The sequence below is a fragment of the Elephas maximus genome, chromosome 10 (assembly GCF_024166365.1).
Source record: "Elephas maximus indicus isolate mEleMax1 chromosome 10, mEleMax1 primary haplotype, whole genome shotgun sequence".
Classification (NCBI taxonomy): Eukaryota; Metazoa; Chordata; class Mammalia; order Proboscidea; family Elephantidae; genus Elephas; species Elephas maximus.
Genome location: NC_064828.1, coordinates 12858159 through 12878253, shown reverse-complemented (window position 1 = coordinate 12878253; position 20095 = coordinate 12858159). Strand labels below are relative to the sequence as shown.

The 20095-nt window shown below is 38.9% G+C and overlaps 1 protein-coding gene across 4 annotated transcripts in view; it reads left to right on the top strand.

The window, feature by feature from the left end:
• TMEM62 (transmembrane protein 62) overlaps positions 1 to 19927 on the top strand; it is a 36000-nt gene extending 16073 nt beyond the window's left edge. For 3 of the 4 annotated variants that reach the window (XM_049898198.1, XM_049898200.1, XM_049898201.1), the window contains 7 exons: positions 135 to 290; positions 4518 to 4677; positions 5169 to 5282; positions 8093 to 8177; positions 14218 to 14322; positions 16182 to 16300; positions 19075 to 19927. In XM_049898198.1, coding sequence (XP_049754155.1) covers positions 135 to 290; positions 4518 to 4677; positions 5169 to 5282; positions 8093 to 8177; positions 14218 to 14322; positions 16182 to 16300; positions 19075 to 19401 — 1066 coding nt within the window. In that variant the 3' untranslated portion in view covers positions 19402 to 19927. The remainder of the gene's footprint in view (positions 1 to 134; positions 291 to 4517; positions 4678 to 5168; positions 5283 to 8092; positions 8178 to 14217; positions 14323 to 16181; positions 16301 to 19074) is intronic. The other variant, XM_049898199.1, reaches the window with a different exon arrangement.
• Positions 19928 to 20095: the final 168 nt, after the last annotated feature.

Here is a 20095-nt window from a genome sequence, read left to right as displayed (position 1 = left end):
ATTGTTTATCCTGCATTCAAATTCATGATGTAAAAAGGCACTAGTTTTATATTTTTACATATGTTTCATGTATTACTTTGTGCCCTCTTACAATATAAAGTTACTAAATTATCTTATTGTCTTCTGGTCTGTAGGTACCGGATCTTTGCTTTTGATCATGACCTTTTTAGCTTTGCAGATTTGACCTTTGGCAAGTGGCCTGTGGTTCTTATCACCAACCCTAAATCACTCCTCTATAGTTACGCTAAACATGAACCCCTAGAAAGGCTCCTTCACTCAACACACATCAGGTATGTAGCAGTTTTTCAGATTTACTTTCAGTTTGATATCGATGGACAACAACTTATTGTGCCAGCATTACCGTGTGAAACCAATGAGATGTCCCACTTTAGTTTTCTCAGCAACTTAAATGTTACATAAATTGCTTACTGTTTTGTTCACATTCAATTAAAATATATGTATTTTTAAACTGATGACATTTTAAAAATCATCCGTAAATCCGAACTCTTACCATTATCATCTTTGTGTATTTTTTTCCAGTCTTTTTAAAGCAGGTCACACAGATGTTTTGATTTCCCAGTGCATATAAAAGTTTTGTTTACATTATACTGTAGTCTGTTAAGTGTATGATAGCATTGTGTCTAAAAAAACAATGTATATACCTTAATTTAAAAATACTTTATTGCTAAAAAGTGCTAACCATCTTCTGAGCCTTTAGTGAGTCATAATCTTTTTGCTGTTGGAGGGTCTTGCCTTGATCTTGATGGCTGCTGACTGATGAGGGTGGTGGTTGCCAAAGGTTGGGGTGACTGTCACAATTTCTTAAAATAAGACAATGAAGTTTGCCACATTGATTGACTCTTCTTTCATGAAAGATTTCTCTGTAGTATGCAATGCTGTTTGATAGCATTTTACCCCCAGTTGAACTTCTTTCAAAGTTGGAGTCATTCCTCTCAAACCACTGCTTTATCAACTAAGTTTATGTAATATTCTAAATCCTCGGTTGTCATTTCAACAGTGTTTACAGTATCTTCACCAGAAGTAGATTCCATCTCAAGAAACTACTTTCTTTGCCCATCCATAAGAAATAATTCCTCATTCGTTAAAGCTTTATCATGACATTTCAGCAATTCAGTCACATCTTCAGGCTCCACTTCTATTTCTCTTGCTATTTCCACCACAGCTGCAGGTACTTCCTCCACTAAAATCTTGAACCCCTCAAAGTCATCCATGAGGGTTGGAATCATATTCTTCCAAACTCCCATTAATGCTCATATTTTGACCTCCTCCCGTGAATCAAGAATGTTTTTAACGGCACCTAGAATGGTGAGTCCTTTCAGAAGGTTTTCAATTTACCTTCCCCAGATCCATCAGAGGAATCACTGTCTATGGCAGCAGTAGCCTTATAAAATGTACTTCTTGAATAATAAGACTTCAAAGTTGAAGTTACTCCTTGATCCGTGGGCTGCAGAAAGGATGTTGTGTTAGCAGGCATGAAAACAACATTGCTCTCCTTGTACATCTTCATCAGAGCTCTTGGGTGACCAGATGCACTGTTAATCAGCAGTAATATTTTGAAAGGAATCTTTTTTTCTGAGCACTAATATTTTGAAAGGAATCTTTTTTTCTGAGCAGTAGGCCTCAACAGCGGGCTTACAATATTCAGTAAACCATGTTGTAAGCAGACGCACTGACATTCAGGCTTTGTTGTCCCATTTGTAGAGCTTAGGTAAAGTAGATTTAGCATAATTCTTAAGGGCCCTAGGATCTTCGGAATGGTAAATGAGCATTGGCTTCAACTTGAAGTCACCAGTTACATTAGCTAATGAGAGAGTCAGCCTGTCCTTTGAAACCTGGAAGCGAGGCATTGACTTCTCCTCTCTAGCTGGAAATGTATCCTCGATGGCATCTTCTCCCAGTATAGGGCTGCTTCGTCTACACGGAAGTCTGTGGTTCAGCGCAGCCCCTTCATCGACTATCTCAGCTGGATCTTCTGGATCACTCGCTGCTGCGGCTCTACATCAGCACTTGCTGTGTCACCTTGCCCTCTTATGCCATGGAGACAGCTTCTTTCCTTAAACCCCATGAACCAACCTCTGCCAGCTTCAGACTTTTCTTCTGCAGCTTCCTCACCTCTCTCAGCCTTCACAGAATTGAAGAGAGTTGGGGCCTTGCTCTGGATGAGGCTTTGGCTTGAGGGAATGTTGTGGCTGGTTTGACCTTCTGTCCAGACCGCTAAAACTTTCTCCGTGTCAGCAATCAGGCTGTTTCGCCTTCCTGTCCTTCATGTGTTCACTGGAGTAGCACTTGTAATTTCCTTCAAGAACTTTTCCTCTGCATTCACAGCTTGGCTAACGGCTTGGGCCAAGAGGCCTAGCTTTCAGCCTGTCTCGGCTTTCGACATGCCTGTTTCACTAAGCTTCATCATTTCTAGCTTTGGATTTAAAGTGAGAGACGTGCAACTCTTCCTTTCACTTTAACACTTAGAGGCGATTGTAGGGTTATTAATTGGCCTGATTTCAATACTGTCGTGTCTCAGGAAACAGGGAGGCCTGAGGAGAGGGAGAGAGATGGGGGAATGGCTGGTCAGTGGAGCAGCCAGAACATACACATCATTTATTAAGTTCGCTGTCCTATATGGGCGTGGTTCATGGCACCCCAAAACAATTACAATAGTAACAGCAAAGATCACAGATCACAGATCACCATAACAGATATAATAATAATGAAAGCGTTTGAAATATTAGGAGAATAAACAAAACGTGACAAACACAAAGTGAGCACATGCTGTTGGAAAAATGGTGCCGATAGACTTGTTAGACACATGGTTGCCACAAACCTTCAATTTGTAAAAAATGAAGTATCTGCAAAGTGCAATAAAATAATATACGCCTGTATAATCATAATGTACATATTCCTTTATATAACTTATTTGATATTAAAAATTCACATATATCAGAAAAAAATTTTTTTATCTTGCTGTGTAGTCTCCCAGTAAAGCAAAAGCTATCTAAGTCTTGGGGAATTGAAAATGCAGTTGGCACATGAATATGACGGTGCAGATTAAGAGACGCTTAATGGGACATTACGCTTCCTTATGGAAAGAGGTACGCGACCTCTTTCGAGCGTACTGGGACTCTGTTTTAAATACTCTTTTATGTTGAAAACTAATGCAGCATAACAACAGTTGGAAAAATAGAGTGATATGATTATAAATAAAGCATGCAGGATTTTTCCTCCCTCTATTTTTTTTTAAGAGTACTATTATTAACATTTCTGAGTTTTCCTTCTCAGGCCTTCTGTTTTAGGCACACTTTTATATAGTTGTAATCATAGGACACAGCTATTCTAGTTCCTACTTTTTTTCTCTCAACATTATATTGTTGCCAGATTGTCTTTATAATGATTATTTTAATAACTGCTTAACATTCCATAAGGAGCCCTGGTGGCACAGTGGTTAAAGCACTTGGCTGCTAACTGAAGGGTCGGCGGTTCGAACTCACCAGCCGTTCTGCAGGAGAAAGATGTGGCAGTCTGCTTCTGTAAAGATTTACAGCCTTGGAAACCCTATGGCACAGTTCCACTCTGCCTTACAGGGTTGCTGTGAGTTGGAATCAACTCTGTGGCAATGGGTTTGGGTTTTGGTAACATTCCACTGAGAAACGGTATGACAGGTTTTCAACCATTTTCTTGTCTTATTGATGAACCCTTAGTTTTTTTGTTTTTTTTTTTTAATTTGGGGATGATCATCTAGTGTATATAGAGCCTTCCTTCATTTGAGTAATTTTTTTTAAGACAGAGTTCTAGACGTAGGATTCTGAGTGAAAGAGTTTGAATTCCTTTATGATTGTTGATAAAGATTGCCCAGTTACTTTTTAAAACAGATTCACTAATTTATAATATTACCAAGCAATATGAGGGCCAGTTGCACAGCACTCCTATCACTATTGGATATTATACTCCTAAAAAGATTTTTTGAAGTAAATTTTTCACTAATTAATGTGGAAAAAATGCTGCCAAGCTCTTAAATTTATATAAGTTTGATTACTGGTGAAGTAGAGTGCACATCTTAGTCAGGGTTCTAATGGGCACTTGATATCAGATTTAGGGGTTATTCTCCCTGAAGGGAAGCCTAGCCCTTTATATGACATTGCTTCTTCTGGGCAGATATGTTGGGAACCAAAGAAGCAGATGATAGGCTTAATATTTTATTAACAGGACTGTGCCATGATAAAAACTAGGACTTAAAGAATTTGTAAAAAAAAAAAAATAGATTTTCCTTTCTAAAATGTAAAAGAGTATAGTTATTCCTAATTTCTCACCAATTCAGGTCTGCTGAACTATACAACTCCAAAAGCCACCATTCAGATAGAAATCAGAGTCATTGAGTAGTGGTCCCTACAAGGTGTGCAGTGTGATTGTTCTGCCTATAGTATCTTTTCCAGGTACAGTAGGGCTGTTCTCCGTTAAAAAAACAATGACCTAAAACCACGCATTTGTGTATGCTCTCATTTTAGAGTCTTGGCCTTTTCCTCAGCCTCCATTACTTCTGTTGCAGTTAAGATTGATGGAGTTGATTTAGGGGAGGCCATTCATTTGTCTGGACCTATTTTCACACTAAAGTGGAATCCCAGAAACTATAGTAATGGAACACACAGCATAGAAGTAATTGTCCAGGTAAGTGAGTAACTTTCAATTTGCTGTGTAAATGATTAAGCTATATCCACATTGAACTCTGATTTAGGAAATTTTCAGTCAATTGGTAAAGATGAAACTAAGTTTGATTTTGGAAAATTCAATACATTTTATCTAGTACATTCTGAAAATAGGCTCGATCTAGAATAGGTAAATTCATAGACACAGGAAATAGAATAGAGGTTACCAGGAGCCAGGAAGCCAGGAATGGGGAGTTACTGTTTAACGGGATGAAGAAGTTCTGGAAATAAGATAGTGGTAATGGTTACACGGCAGTGTAAATGTACTTAATACTGCTGAATTGTATGCTTAAAAATGGTTAAGAAGGTCAATTTTAGGTGTATTTTACCACAATAAGAAAAAAATGAAGCTATTCAGAGATAACTGAGAGTAGTTATTGGAAGCTTACTCTTGGAGCATTATAAATATTTAAATCTTCTTGAGAGTTACTTCTCTGCTGTGCTTATAACTAGGATTCTGTTGGAAGAAGAGAGACTGTTCACCACATATTTTCTGTTGAAGAGGATCTTCATCTCACGTTTGAGCCCCTGGCATCGTTTATTCTCCTTACTGACCACTATATCGTGGTGAGTGAATTCAACCAGATGTTACACGTGTTTTTACTGGATTTGGTAAATCCAAAGTCTAAAACAATATAGTTATGTAAAAAGAAAGCTGAACCTTATAAATAAAATTAAATTTTTGTTATTTATGTACAACCCACTGCTGTCGAGTCGATTCCGACTCCTAGCAACCCCATAGGGTTTCCGAGGCTATAAATCTCTACCGAAGCAGACTGCCACACCTTTCTTCTGCAGAGCTGCTGGTGGTTTCGAACCACGGGCCTTTCGGTTAGCAGTCAATCACTTTAACCACTGCACCAGCAGGGATGCTTGGGGTGTTACTTATATAGAAGAATAAAATGCTTTTAAGTTGATTTGAGTTAGAAGGTGGAGAGGCCTGGACAAGCAATACCTGTGATTTGGGACCTGGTTCTAACCAATGCCATAAAACCAGGATAACTGAGGGAATTATAGGGATTGTACTGAGTTGGCTTAAGGGTTGTTCAAAAATAATATTACTTCTTATATAAACAATATATGCTCAATATAGAAAACTTGGAAAATAGAGAAATCTGTAAAGTGGAATCAGCCCCACATCCTTCTGTTGTCATAACCATTGTATTTATCTTTATGATACTCTATTTTTCCTTACTTTTCTCTCCCGTATACATATACATATAAAACCAAATCTGTTGCTGTCGAGTCAATTCCAACTCACAGTGACCCTGTGGACAGGGGAGAACTGCCCCGTAGAGTTTCCGAGGCTGTAAATCCTTGCGTTAGCAGACTGCCACATCTTTCTCCCGCAGAGCAGCTGGTGGGTTCAAAGCGCCAGCCTTTTAGTTGGCGGCTGAGTGCTTGACCACTGTCACCAGGGTTCAATACACGTATACTGTATGTGTGTGTATATATAGAGATATATGTGAATTTTTGATATAAAGTAGTAGTATATTTTTCATTCTCTTTTGCGGTCTGATTTTTTTTAACTGAAGGATTTGTTTTGACCATTTTGTCACATTTTATTTTGTAACATGATATTTATTGGCTGCATTATATTGTCCTAGGTATACCAAATTTATTTAACCACTCCCTTCTTTGTTGGACAGTTGTTTCCAATTTTTTTCTCTAATGTAAATAATGCTCATAACTTAAGTTTCTGTATATATCTCTAATACAGTAAGTTGAAATAAATTCCTAGAAATGACTTGCTGGATCAAAGGGTGGGCACACTATTGTATATACTTATTTATTATAATTATTGTAAAGTACATATTATTTATTCATTGCTTTTTGTCTGTTCTCCCTTTTTACAACATAAGCCCCAGATGGTCAGGGAAATTGTTTGGTGTTTCAACATCTAGTAGGCCCTTAAATATTTTTTGAGCAAATAAATGGGTATTTTTATTTAATATTTTTTTGTGTGTTGGGTGGAAGTTTACAGAGCAAATCTGGTTACCATTCGGTAGTTTGTACATAAAGTGTTTCATGGCCTTGGTTTCCTTCCCTGTAAGGTGTCAGCACTCTCCCTGTTTCTGCCCTGGGTTTCCCTTTACCTTTTGTCCTGCTTTTCTGCCCTTTCCTACCTTCTCATCTTTGCGTTTAGGTAAATATTGCCCTTTTGATCTCATACAATTGATGTTTTAAGGAGCTCGTTCCTCTTGGGTGTTACTGTTTATTTTATGGACCTATCTGTGGTTTGGCTGGAAGGTTGTCTCCAGGAATGGCTTCAGTTCCAGGTCAGAAGGGTGTCTTAGGGCCATAGTCCCAGAGGTTCCTTCAGTCTCTGTTAGACCAGTAAGTCTGATCATTTTTGTGAATTTGATTTTTTGTTTTACATTTTTCTCCCACTCTGTCTAAGTGGGTATTTTTTTTTAAGTTTTTAATAGTTTTCTAGAGAAACTGTGGCAACTTATACTCTATTTTCCTCAGGTCTCACCTATCCTTGGTATTAACATAAAATACAAACATGTTATAAAGACAATTTAAACCTTCCTTAATTCTACCTCCCAGAGATAACCATCATTGGTCATTTTGGCATGTATCCTTATAGACTTAAAAAGTATATTTGTTATTACTTTAGTTTTCGTTTATTACTTGTGTGATTATTGAGCTTTTTAAAAAATATGATTAATGGGCATTTGTATCTCATGTTATAAATTTTTATTTTTGTCCTTTATTTTGCTTTTTGGGATTTTTAATAGTCACCCAGATCTGGCTTCATGTATTTTTAATGTGCATAGGAATCACCTGGGAATTTTATTAAAATGCCGATTCTGATTCAGTGGGTCTAGGCTGGGGCCTGAGATTCTGCATTTATAACAGCCTCAAGGTGGTGTCGGTGATGGTCTGGGCACCATACCTTGAGAAGCCAGCATCTAGATCACGTGTGCCTTCACAGTCAGTTAATCTCCAAGTGAACAAGAAAGCAAAAGAAGACGTAGTCTCTACTGACTCAGCTTCTAGTCTGCATATGTTAATTTTTTAACCTTATTCAACTCTAAATAAAACAAAACAGATTATACTTCTCCCACTACAATGAAAATGACTATTTTAATTTAATCACTTAATATAACCGAATAAAAATTACTTAGTTTCAATATTGGTCAAATATACATATTCTGAAAGAGTAATGCTGGAAAAAAAAATGCTGAAGAACCTTATAATTTTCTTTTTTGGTGAATCAGTTGTTTGATTCTCTCTGACCATATATTTTTCTTACATAGTCATTTTTGTCAATAATGCCATTTCCAGTTTTGTTAATAATACCATTTAAAGAATCTTGACAGAAGCCGTACTCACGAATCTATTTCATATTGACATCTATGTCTCTGCAGGCCCGGGTCCTTTTTGTGCTTATTGTGCTGGTCCAGCTCACCCTTCTCATTATTTTTAGGTATCGAGGACATCCAAAGCTTAAAGGTTAGTCATGGTCCCTTTTAATCTTAGAAGACTTTATTTTAAAGTTATCACATAATATCCTTACTAATACCAAACCAAAAACCAAACCCACTGCTGTCAGGTCAATTCTGACTCTATAGCGACCCATAGGGTTTCCAAGGCTATAACTCTTTACGGAAGCAGACTGCCAAATCTTTCTTCTGTAGACCCGCTAGTGGTTTCGAACCAATGACCTTTTGGTTGGCAATCCAGTGTTTTAACCACTGTGCCACCAGGGCTCCTTATCCTCACTAATTTAAAAAAAACCCAATACCGTCGAGTCAATTCCAACTCATAGTGACCCTATAGGAAGAGTAGAACTGCCCCATAGAGTTTCCAAGGAGCGCCTGGATTTGAACTGCTGACCTTTCGGTTAACAGCCGTAGCTCTTAACCACTACTCCACCAGGGTTTCTGTCCTCACTGATACCAAGTAGTAAATATCAATATAAATTGTCTTTGCATGAGCTCTGTGAGATGCATCCTTCATACTATTAAACTATTTCCACAATACCTTATCTTGAAAAAAATCACTGTTTTGTAGCTACCTGGCTGCAAAATGAAGCTCAACTAAAATGGGGACACAAACTACAATATATCTCAAAGTGACTAACTTTTAATGTAAGTAGCTATTTAATCTAATTCTGAAACCTATTCATCCAAATAACTAAAGTAAGGTCCTAAACAAAGCTTGAAACATGAAAGGGCGTATGTACAAATTCTGAATTACATGTACAGAGCGAGCTACAGAAACACTGTAAAGAAAGTGACTTTGCCAATGGTGCCCCCCACCTCTCCTGACAGATGTCTCCACCTGGATATGTTCCCTCCCTATAATCTGGTAATATATTAACAGAAAATGAAGGTTAGTTGATAATTATTGATATACAACCACTCTTAGGGGAGTGTGAACTTTATAAAATAGGATCACTGAGTAAGGAGGGCCCTGCATCCTAACCAGGTATCCTCCCACTCTTTGTAACCGGTTTTCCTCACTGTGGGGAGCCAGAGACTTAGGGGAGTTTTTGTCCGTAGTCACAATCATGCCTCACCTCAGACTTCTTAAGATGATTTACCAGTGCCTCAGCCTTCCCTCCCCCGCCCTAGATGACACAGATGAAAACGCCTGCTTTGATGCCTGGCACACAGCAGGTACTCCGGAAGTATTTGTGAAGTCTGTTGACTCTCACCCCATTGAGGAAGGAAATAAAGATTTGCTGTCCCATCTCTGATAGCTGCTAAAAAAATGTGCCAAGCCTTTATGGGCATGGTTGTGGAACATTAAGAAGCCCTTTGGCTATTCATTTCCTTCTCGTTTCCCTTCAGTAAACCAATACTAGATTGGAGAGTGGTGCTTTTAATGGTCTTTTGGAACCGTGAAGCTTCCCATGGGTATGTTTAGGCAAAAGAATAATATGTTTTTCCATTCAATTATGCCTTTTCTATTAAAATATCTCTTTATAAACATCTGTATAAAAGCACTATCTAATATTGACCATTAGGAGTGATCAGAGTTATAAAATGTAGGTACGAGTAGAGAACCTTTCTCACTGATTTTCAGCTCTCTCCATCATTCAGTTCTTAATCTAACTTTGGTTCTATCAATTGACCCTTTTTGGCTGACCAATAATAAGGGGGTGAAGAGGGATGGCCCTTTTGTCCTCCCACATTCTTGATTTGCTTGAAAACCTCTTTCTCTTTTCATTCATCACACTTCATTGCAGTGATTCCTGAATCTGCCAGCACCTCAAATTACCTAGGGACCTTTTTGATATAAAATGGTATTTATATTTTTTATTCCCATATTGACTGAATCAAAATATTTGAGGAAGTGGTCTGGGAACCTCCATTTAAAAAAGCGCTTCCCAGATGATTCTGAAGAGTTGCCAGGTTTAGAAACCAGGACTTGACTGTCTAAACCCAAAAAGAGAGAAACAGAAGTAGTCACAGCTCTTTTATAATTATCAGTAGGGCTTTTCTGTTAGTTGGCTTTTAAGTCTTTTGAAGACTGAGCATGATTACTAATTTTAAAGTAACATTCAATTACGTATAAATACTTTTCATTGACTGAGTTCCTTAATAAATACAACAAACAGCTACAGATGCTCTCTGCTGTAAAAGTAAAATGTCCCTGCACAGTTACAAAGAATCTAGTTTCAAAGTAAATTGAAACAGGATTATGATATAAAATGGTTTCTCTGCCATTTTGGACCCTTGCCCTAAAGATTTAGCAAAAATGACTGAATTAAAAAAAAAATATTCATTTGAACGGCAGATATGGATAGAGATCCTGAAATTATTTCACGGTCCACATGTGGGAAGAAAGAAAAGTAGAATACCTAGTTCTCAAATTCACTCCCTGCCACATCCTTGGCTGGCCCCATTTTCCTTGTTCTTTCTGGGACGTTGTACTCTGTTGACTGTTCCTTCTTTCTTAAGAACCTCTGTTCTCGGTATGTCAGGGTCACTGCACTCTCTGACTTCTCCCCTGCCTTCTCTGATCCTTCTTTCTGCGTTTCCTTCACAGGCTTCTCTTCCATAAGCCGCAAATAAATAAGGTCTGCTGTTCTCTACTCTTCTTCTTCTTTTTTTTTTTTTTTTTTAACATTCTATGCTTTAGAAAATTACTTCAAAGTCTCACCACTCACTGCTTTATAGATATTTCTTAAATTTTAATATCTGTTCCTGATCTCTCTCACTGAGTTCCCAGATGCCTACTAGATATATTTACTAAGAAAATCCTAACATCCCTCAAACCTGCTCCTCTTTTATTTTCCCATCTCTCTTAATGGCACCATTATTCCCTATGCCATTTTTCACTAATCCCTGATCTTGAATCCCTAATGTCAATATATAATTAAAGCCTATTAATTCTTTCTTCAGATGTTTCTTTTCCTTTTGAAGGGACACCAATACCATGTCAATACCACCTCCTCTCTGGATTACTGAATAACTGCTGCTCCTACATCCCGTCTACCTCATCCGTCCTCTTCCTCATTAGCAGATTACCCCTCTCGTGGCATCTTATTCATAAGATTACTTCCATGCTCTCCAGAGCTCAGGAATAAAAGATCAGACAAATCTCCCAGACATTAAAGCCACTCCACAATCTGGTCTTACCTAACTAACCATATCTTCAACCATTTAACTGTATTTCAGCCTGGACAATTTCTTCACTGTTGCCTACACATCCATGCTCATTTCTGCTTCTTTGCTTTTGCCCTGATTTAAATTATTTTTCTAAATTTATCTAAACCTTAAGGAGCCCTGGTTGGTGGAGTGGTAAAGCACTTGGCTGCTAAAGGAAAAGTTGGTGGTTCGAACCCACCAGCTGCTCTGTGGGAGAAAGATGTGGCAGTCTGCTTCCGTAAAGATTATAGCCTTGGAAATCCTATGGGGCAGTTCTGCATTGTCCTATAGGGTCACTATGAGTCAGAATCAACTCAACGGTAGTGGGTTTGGTTGCATCTTTATCTAAACCTTAACCTCCTTTAGGGCTCAGTTTAAGCCCTCTCTTTCCATACCATCTTCTCCAACCATTCCAGGTCATGATGAGCTCTTGCTTCTCTGTATCCCTATAGCCCTTCCTGATGTAATTCTATAATCGGCCAATCACCTTGCTTTACACAGCCACTTCAAATGTATATACATTTTCTCCTGTACACAGTTTCCAGATTGTAAATTCCTCAAGGTAGGAACTCGGTTTTCTCCTTCTTTTCAGTTTCCCACAGCACCCAGCACTGATGTATGTACATAATAGACAGTCAATATGTTGAATTAAATTTCCCTTATCCTTTCCTAACTTGGATGAAATCCCTGGGATCAGGGACTGATGGTGGAAGACTGAGGAAAAGGATAAATAGCTCCTTTTTGTGCTGTTAATGATTAAACAGCAAAAACAGTTAAATGGAAGACAGTTAACTGAATAGGTACTGTACACACTACGGAATGTTTTCCTGCTTATACTTATTTTTAAGAATTCTCTCAAAAAGTTTGAGAAACCTTGTTACACATGTATATTTTCCTGCACATATTGTAAATGGTAAATATTTAAGGGCCCCAGACTCATTATATGGGGGTACCAGTATCTTTGCATAGTTATTTAAAATTTATATTTTATCTACATTATCTCTCTTAATCCTTACAACAGTCCTGTGAGGTAGGTATTATTGTCACCATTTTAAAGATGAGAAAACTAAGGTGTAGAGAAGTTACGTAGTTTGTCCAGTGTCTCATAGCTAATGAGAGTCAGGAAGGATGCAAAACCCAAGTCTTCTGACCCAAGGTCAGGTCTTTCCTCCAGACAACAGTTCAGTGTTTACACAGCACTCTGCCAGTTACATCAGAGTCTCAGGGGTGGGACCTAAGCGTCAGTATTTTTTAAAGCTCCCCAGGTGATTCCAAGGTGCAGTCAAAGCTGAGAAGCACTGCTCTGTCTAAAGCAGTATTTCCCAATCCTGGCTGCTTAGAATCACCTGGGTTGCCATCTAAGCTCCCTCCTCTACCCCAGGTCAATTAAATCAGAACCTCTAGATTTAAAACTCCCCCAGGTTATTCTAATGTGCAGCCAAGGTAAAGAATCCTTGCTTAGGATTTAAAGGATAGTTGCCTATAAACCTAAAAGGTTATTTATTTTAATAAATATTATTATAATTGGATATGTAGATTAGGACTTTGAGACATACCAGCCTAGAACAAAAAAGAATCTGAGAAAGAAATGAGTAGCAAGTATGTAACACACAAAGTGAGAAGGGTCATGTATTATCAGGCTTCATAGGAAATTAACTCTGTCAGCAGGCTGAACAGTGTTTTAAGTATAAAATGAATATGCTGGCCTATTAGAAAAGACATAACTTATTTAACTTATATCAGGCTGTCTTTCTTTGGATCCAGACTTTTAAGTATTTCTTACTACTAGTGTTCAGTATACACTGAGCCACCTATCAGAGTCTTCGGCTAATTGGTTTATTATCAGCCACGTATATGAATGAAAATGGCTGGCTGGGGTTGCAGATCTGTGGTACTACAGTCTGTGCCACAGAGTGGACTTCTCTCTGTCAAGAGGCTCTTATGCTGGGGCGTTTACGCACTATATTTTAGGAAGATGTTAATTTGGAGAGCTTTCGGGGTCGCTTTGAACTGGTATGAGGACAGACTCAAGAGCTGTATCAGTTACATGAAAGGATTATTGGACAAATACTAATATTTAAGATTAGACTGAAGAAATTCCCACAGAATCCAGACTTTCTTGAGCCACGGAGGTTGGATGGACCCCTGAAACTAATGCCATGAGATAATCTTTAAACCTTAAACCAAAAATATCCCCTAAAGTCTTTGTAAAACCAAATAACCGTTTAGCTTAACTAGTAAAGAATGTCTGCCTTGAGCATTATGCTCTTTTAAGATCTATCTATATGGGATCAAATTGACAACAGCAATTCGAAAGATTAGATAGGAAACTTAGGGGGCAGTGAGCTTATGTTAATGGGGGAAGAATAATTCAAGTAGAAGAATGTAATCAAAGTCTCTGAACTGATGTGTAGAAATTGTTGAACTGATGTATGTTCTGCTGTGTATATTCTCAACAATAACAAAAGATTAGACTGAAGACACATTGATATTCCTTTGATATATTTTGATATGCCTTAGGGAAATTTATACATTTGGATACTAAATCCCATAGAAAACAGAAACTCGATCATCCTTTCAGCACATCACTATCTTTCAAACCTACATGAACATAAAGTAGCATAGTCCTCTGGCAGGTATTTCTTTCTTGTACTCAGTCTCATACATACACACCCTTTCTTTGAACTTTCTATCCTCGCAGTTCTAAGTGAATTGGCGCACTAGGATTTCTACCAACTACTGAATTTAAAGTGGGATCATCTGTACATAGTTACCATATAACAAAGGATTTGCTGAATATATAACAAATAGCCCATGGAAGTATTCTGGAAAATGTTACAGAGAAATTGAACTTTGTATGTGTTCACTGGATTTTTCAAATTCATCTTGTTTAGGACCTCCAGGATTTATAAATCTGACCTCATTTTCCCTTCATGTCTTGAGCAAAATAAATATCTTCTACTATTCTGTGTTGTTGCTGAACCTATATACAGCGCTGGGTAAGTAAATTAGGAAACCTGAGGTTGTAGAGAATTCTGCCAAAGGATATATAGAACATTTTGACATGGAGTTATTTGGGCTCCTGAGGGCGTAATGAACAGTACATGGATCCTTCTTAAGTCATTTCCTACATAGTCTTGGGAAATAGAGTTTTTTCCTAATATGTCTAAAGAACTTTGAGTGGACACCAAGTTAACGTAAGGGTACAGAGAAGACAGTTAAAGAATTGGTATTTGTGTAGAAATGTAATAGAAGATAGTTCAGCTTAAATGCAACCTCTTCAGGACAGCCCTCATTGACCACGTTAAAGTTCTCCCTCCATTTCATCACGTTTTTTTCCCTCATTACCCTGCTCAGAATTTATGAGGATTACCTTGTCTATCATCTGTCCCCCCATTAGAATAGCCACTGGAGTCTTGTCTGTCTTGTTCACTCCATGCCCAGCACTAAGCATAGCGACCAGTGTGTGGTTCACTGAGTATCTACTAATGTGTGGTTCCAAAAACTCAGCTCAAAAAAGAGAAACTGAGATGAACAATGAGTTCAGGCATATGTAAGTGCTTTTGTTGCATTTTTAATTATTATACCCAAGACTTAGGAAGTCACTTAGCCACTTACGGAAGCAGAAAGCACTGTAAACCTTATTTAGGCTTTTTGTTAGTTTTCTTTGGTGACAAAAAAAAAACAATTAGGAGTAAATTAGTCTGTTTGTTGCCTAGTCTTTGTCTTTGTCTTTGCTTTATACTTTTATTCCACCTTTGGACTTTTCTTTGCTCATTAGTATCTCCCACCAGAGAACAGGAAGTGGTTAAGTTAGAAATATGACACTTAACAATTCTATGTAACAAGCTCTGGCACATTCCCCCTTGGAGGTCAGCTCTCCGTTAGAAGATGGGCCAAAGCTTTTTGAGACACTTGTCTTACACCAGGAGGCAAAGCAAGTGGCTTGGTTCTTAGGCTGGAAAAGAAAACAATAAAGGGCAGAAGTTGCTCCATTTGTAAAAATTGAAACTTGAAGATAAAACACTTTTTTTAGGCTAATCTCTCTAAAGGAGTTTTTGTAATATGTATCTGAGAAAACTGCATATGACTTTTAAAAGCTGAGCTCTACTCTTGCCAACAAATGGTTATTTGCATTTTGAGAAGGGAAGTCTGACTGTCCATTACCACTCATTGACAATACAGTAGTTCCCTGAAACTGCACCCTGAGAAGGGCCAGTAATTAATAGAGGGGACTGAAAAGTCAGCATGGCATTCCAGATGAAAAATTAAAGAAGCAAGTGAAACTCTGTATACGTTAACCCTAAGTACGTAGTTGGTGTACACAGTAATGACTGTGGGTCATCAAGAAAAGATTAAAATACATTCATTATGTTAATGAGAATGAGAAGTACATACAAGTATATTTTAGAAAGATTTTCATCAAAAAGTAGTTGAAAATTTTTTCACTGGTTAAAGGAGTAAATCTCAATTATCTGGAAAATAAGCTTCTGTGGAATATCTCTTTGCTTCTTAAAGAAAATGATAGTGCTTTATATTGAGGTTATTATTGCAATAAAACCTTCCAAAATTAATAAATGTGCTCCAATCTGTTTCTGGAATCTACATTTACATGTCTATTCCCGGTGTAGCTTTTACAACCCAGAGAAATATGGAGGAAGGGAGCAGATACTTAGATGGATAGTTAGGACATCAGATGCAACACAGAGATTAGCAAAGAAGAAAAGCCTGGCAAATAAAATGCTTATAGATTTAAGTAGTCTCATATCTTTTCATTATTCCTGTAATGCATCTCATAGATGTATGTAATCAGAGTCATAATTATATAATCTCCTTTCCTATCCATTGCCTCTTTTAGGACCATGGTTTGTTGGTGAAATCATTACAGGCAAATTGGGTTGCTGCTTTTCTTTTGGGATCTTTGTTGATGGACATTTCCTACAAGGCAGCTTAACATTTGTAGTTGGAATTCTCCAGGTAAGAAGTTGGAAATGCAATTTAAGAACATCTTGGCCTTGTTGGACTAATTGCATTACAGTTATGAATTACCCCCCAAATCTGAAATGAAATGCTGTGGATCATCTTTCCGACTTTGCAGTCAGGGCAGTCTTTAATAACTGGTGTTCTGTTTGTATTTAGAGTGCTTCCTAAGTGCTTTCTTCCACCACTCTCTTGTAAACATCTAAAATAGATTTTTGGAAGGCAGGATTTGTAAGAGGTGAAAGAGATTTTTGTTGCTGTTACTTGTTTCATTTTGCTTTTTCATTGACAGAAGATGAAATAAGGGTCTAATAGTAGAATAAATGATAGAGTTCACACTAAATCAAAATTGATTATGATTAATAAAGAACGAAAATGTTTCAGGAAGAAGAAAGTAAAAATAGACACACAAGAAAAGTGGCTTATTTATCCAATGGAAATGGCACTGGGCAAAAACGAGACCTGGGCTTTCCCATGGTGTCTTAGCAGGGTACCTGCATGGGAAATGCTGATAGATTAGGTATACATTTGGATTAAGAGTCCTTTAAAACACACAAAGAGCCCTGACCCATAGCAAATCTCCATAAACAGATTTCAAAAGTATTTACCTAGTTCTTTATTTTACTCATCTGATGGCGCTAGACCAACAAGCCAGACCTGGTGGCTCAGTGGTTAAAATGCTTGACTGCTAACCAAAAGGTGGCAGTTTGAACCTACCAGCCGTTCTACCTAGCGGTCTGCTTCTGTAACAATTTACAGCCTTGGAAACTCTATAGGGCAATTCTGCTCTGTCCTACTGGGTCACTAGGAGTCGGAATCAACTCAACAGCAGTGGGTTTGGTTTTTTGTTTAATGAGGTAAAACCAAACTCGTTGCCACTGAGTCAGTTCCAAGTCACAGCAACCCTATAGGACAGAGTGGAACCGCCCCACAGGGTTTCCAAGGAGTGGCAGGTGGATTCAAACTGCCGACCTTTTGGTTCGCATCCGAGCTCTTAACCACTGTACCTGGACCAGAATCTGAGGTGGTAATCTGAAGTTTTGGAAGAGATCAAAAAACATGGTTCACAATGAGTTCAAAGCCTCATACCAGGGCAGTAAAACAAGATGAGCAGGATTGGAGACAGTCAAATAGGCAAGACCTTGGCCTAGCAAACACTGAGCCTAGGCTAGAACATTCCCTGCATGGCAGCATTGTATATGTGAGAAGGTCCTAGGTCCAGTTTAGTTTCCATTATGTAGATGGAGGCTGGATCTCGGGAGCACTCTTTTACCAAGTAAAACCAGAACTTTGCCAAAAGACTTCTTTCTCTTTGTAAATGTTTACATTCATAGTTTAATAAATAGTACACTAATAAATGGATTTTATGCATCATACAGGTTCATGACTCCCAAATCTGTATCTCTGGCTTAGACCTCTTCTCTGCAGTTCAAGTGCCTGTATATTCGACTGTCATTTCAGATCTTCCCTTAGATGTCTAACAGACATCTCAATATTATGTCTCTAATAGAACCTTTAATTTTCATCCCCAAACCTGTTCCTCTCTTGGTTCTTTCCAATTTCAATAAATGGCGCCACCATTCATCCAGTTTCTCCAGGGTGTATCCTCAGTTCTTCCCCTTCCCTCATGTGCTATATCTAGTCCATCAGCAAGTTGTACCTTGTTTGGTCTACCTCCAATATACACCGTGAGTCTATACACTTCTCACCATCTCTGCTGCCACCAACCTAGTCATAATTATGGCTTCCCTGGGCTACTATACTGACCCCTCACTGCTCTTCTTACTCCTGCTCTTGCTCCCCTACTGTCAGTTCACCACAAAGCATCCAATGTGATCTTTTTAAGACCTGAATCAGCTCACTCACTTCTCAGAGTATAACCCTTTAAGCAGAGCAGTGACATTATCTGGGCCCTACTGTCTGCTCCAATCTACACCTGGTTGGTCATTCTCCAGACACATTGGCCTTAAAGGCCTCCCCCACCTTTGGGCTTTTTATTTGTTCCTTCTGCCTGGAATGCATGTCCCTCCACTGATTCATTCCTGTCCTCAGGCCTCAGAGAGGTCATCTCCCAGTTACTTTCATGACCAGTTCTTTCTTTCATTGAACTTACCACAACCAGTTATCTTTTTTTTTTTTCAGTCTCTCTTCTCCCTGTTAGAATGTAAGCTCCATAGTGGATCTTTTCAGACTTGCTCACTCATGTGTCCAAAACTGAGAGCGTAGTACAGTGCCTTCCACATAATGAGTGCCCAGTAATTACTTTTTGAATAAATGAATGAATCGTAACAGCACCTAAGCTTGTATTAAAGCTTCTAATTTGTATTCCAGCACTCATGCCGCCTCAAATAGAGATAAGGAAAAAAAATACTGATACCCAAGTTCCCATCAACCAAAAAAAAAAAAAAGTTAGAGCCTATATATATATATATATATGTGTGTGTGTGTACACATGAGTATAAACACACACATACACATACTCAATTCAACTTAAACTCTATTGAGTATCTGCTGTTATGTGGTAGTGGAGATTTCAACATAAATGACACCTGCCTTTAAGATGAACAAAAGGACACAGGCAAATACAAAACTAACTATAGTATAAGTGAACTGTTGTATAATATGCAAGTGATCAAAGGAGAGAATCAGAGAACTAACTAACCCCAAGAGAAAAGGCAACATTCTTGGGAGCTACCAATAATGTATTAAGGATACCTACCCCTCCAAGGCGTGGTAGAAAGCTAATGGTTCTCCTCTGCTCCTCTTTGCAGCTGGTGTTTTTTAACATCCCCTTGATGACTTACCTGTCCTGGAGCTTGTTGCAGCGGTGCTTTGGTCACAACTTCAGATCTCATCTCCACCAAGGAAAATACTTGAAAATTGTACCTGTTCACCTACTTATGCTACTACTGTACGTTTGGCAGGTCTACTCCTGCTACTTCCTTCACGTGACGTATGGCACCCTAGCTTTTTTCTTCTCCCCTTTGCGGACCTGGTTGACACTGCTGACACCCATTCTCATTCGTTGTGTGTGGACACTGAACCCCACTGAGCTTGGAACCTTCATTGTGCAGTTAAAAAGCCACCTGAGCTCCTGAAGGCCATGCCTCCCCATGAGCAGCTGGGCCCAGCTCAGCTCCACCTCTAGTGAAGCAGGTGGAGAGCCAGTGCTGGTGGCAGAGCTTCGTGGAGCTGCAGCTTTTTGGACACCTGGGAGTTAAAGGGACTACCCACTACTGATTGCTGCAGAATGGACTGGAGGAAAATCTCTAATTAATGCTGTGATTTCTTTCTTCCTCAAGAATGCAAAAGGTTGATTGACCTTTGTGAAGAGAAAGCCCTAATCTAGGAGATCCTCAGGGTGGATCCACAGGCTGGGTGTATGTATGGGAGCATCTGAGGCCCAGGGTGTTTACGTTACCCCACATAAAGCACCTAGTACAGTGCTTGGCACTCAGCAGTTGCCAGAGGTGCCACTTCAGGGGCAGGGAACTTGGAACTTGGACCTGACCCTAACTGCCCTTCAGATGTTAGCTCCTAGCCCTGTTTTCCTGCAGGGTTATGGTTCTCAGCTTCCTTAGTCGGGGGTGTTTTCAGTTAATCAAATAAATGAATGAATCAATGAGGAATCAATATGGCTCTTGCGTGTTGTGGCCTGGCCTTAGGCGGGGAGGGGCGGGCGCGGTTTAGCATCAGGCAGCGGGAGGAGGCGTGGCCTGGCGCCTGGGGGCGGGAGGAAGGCGGGGCCTGTCTTCGGAGAGTGACTGCTGACGTGGACACGTGGCTCGGCCT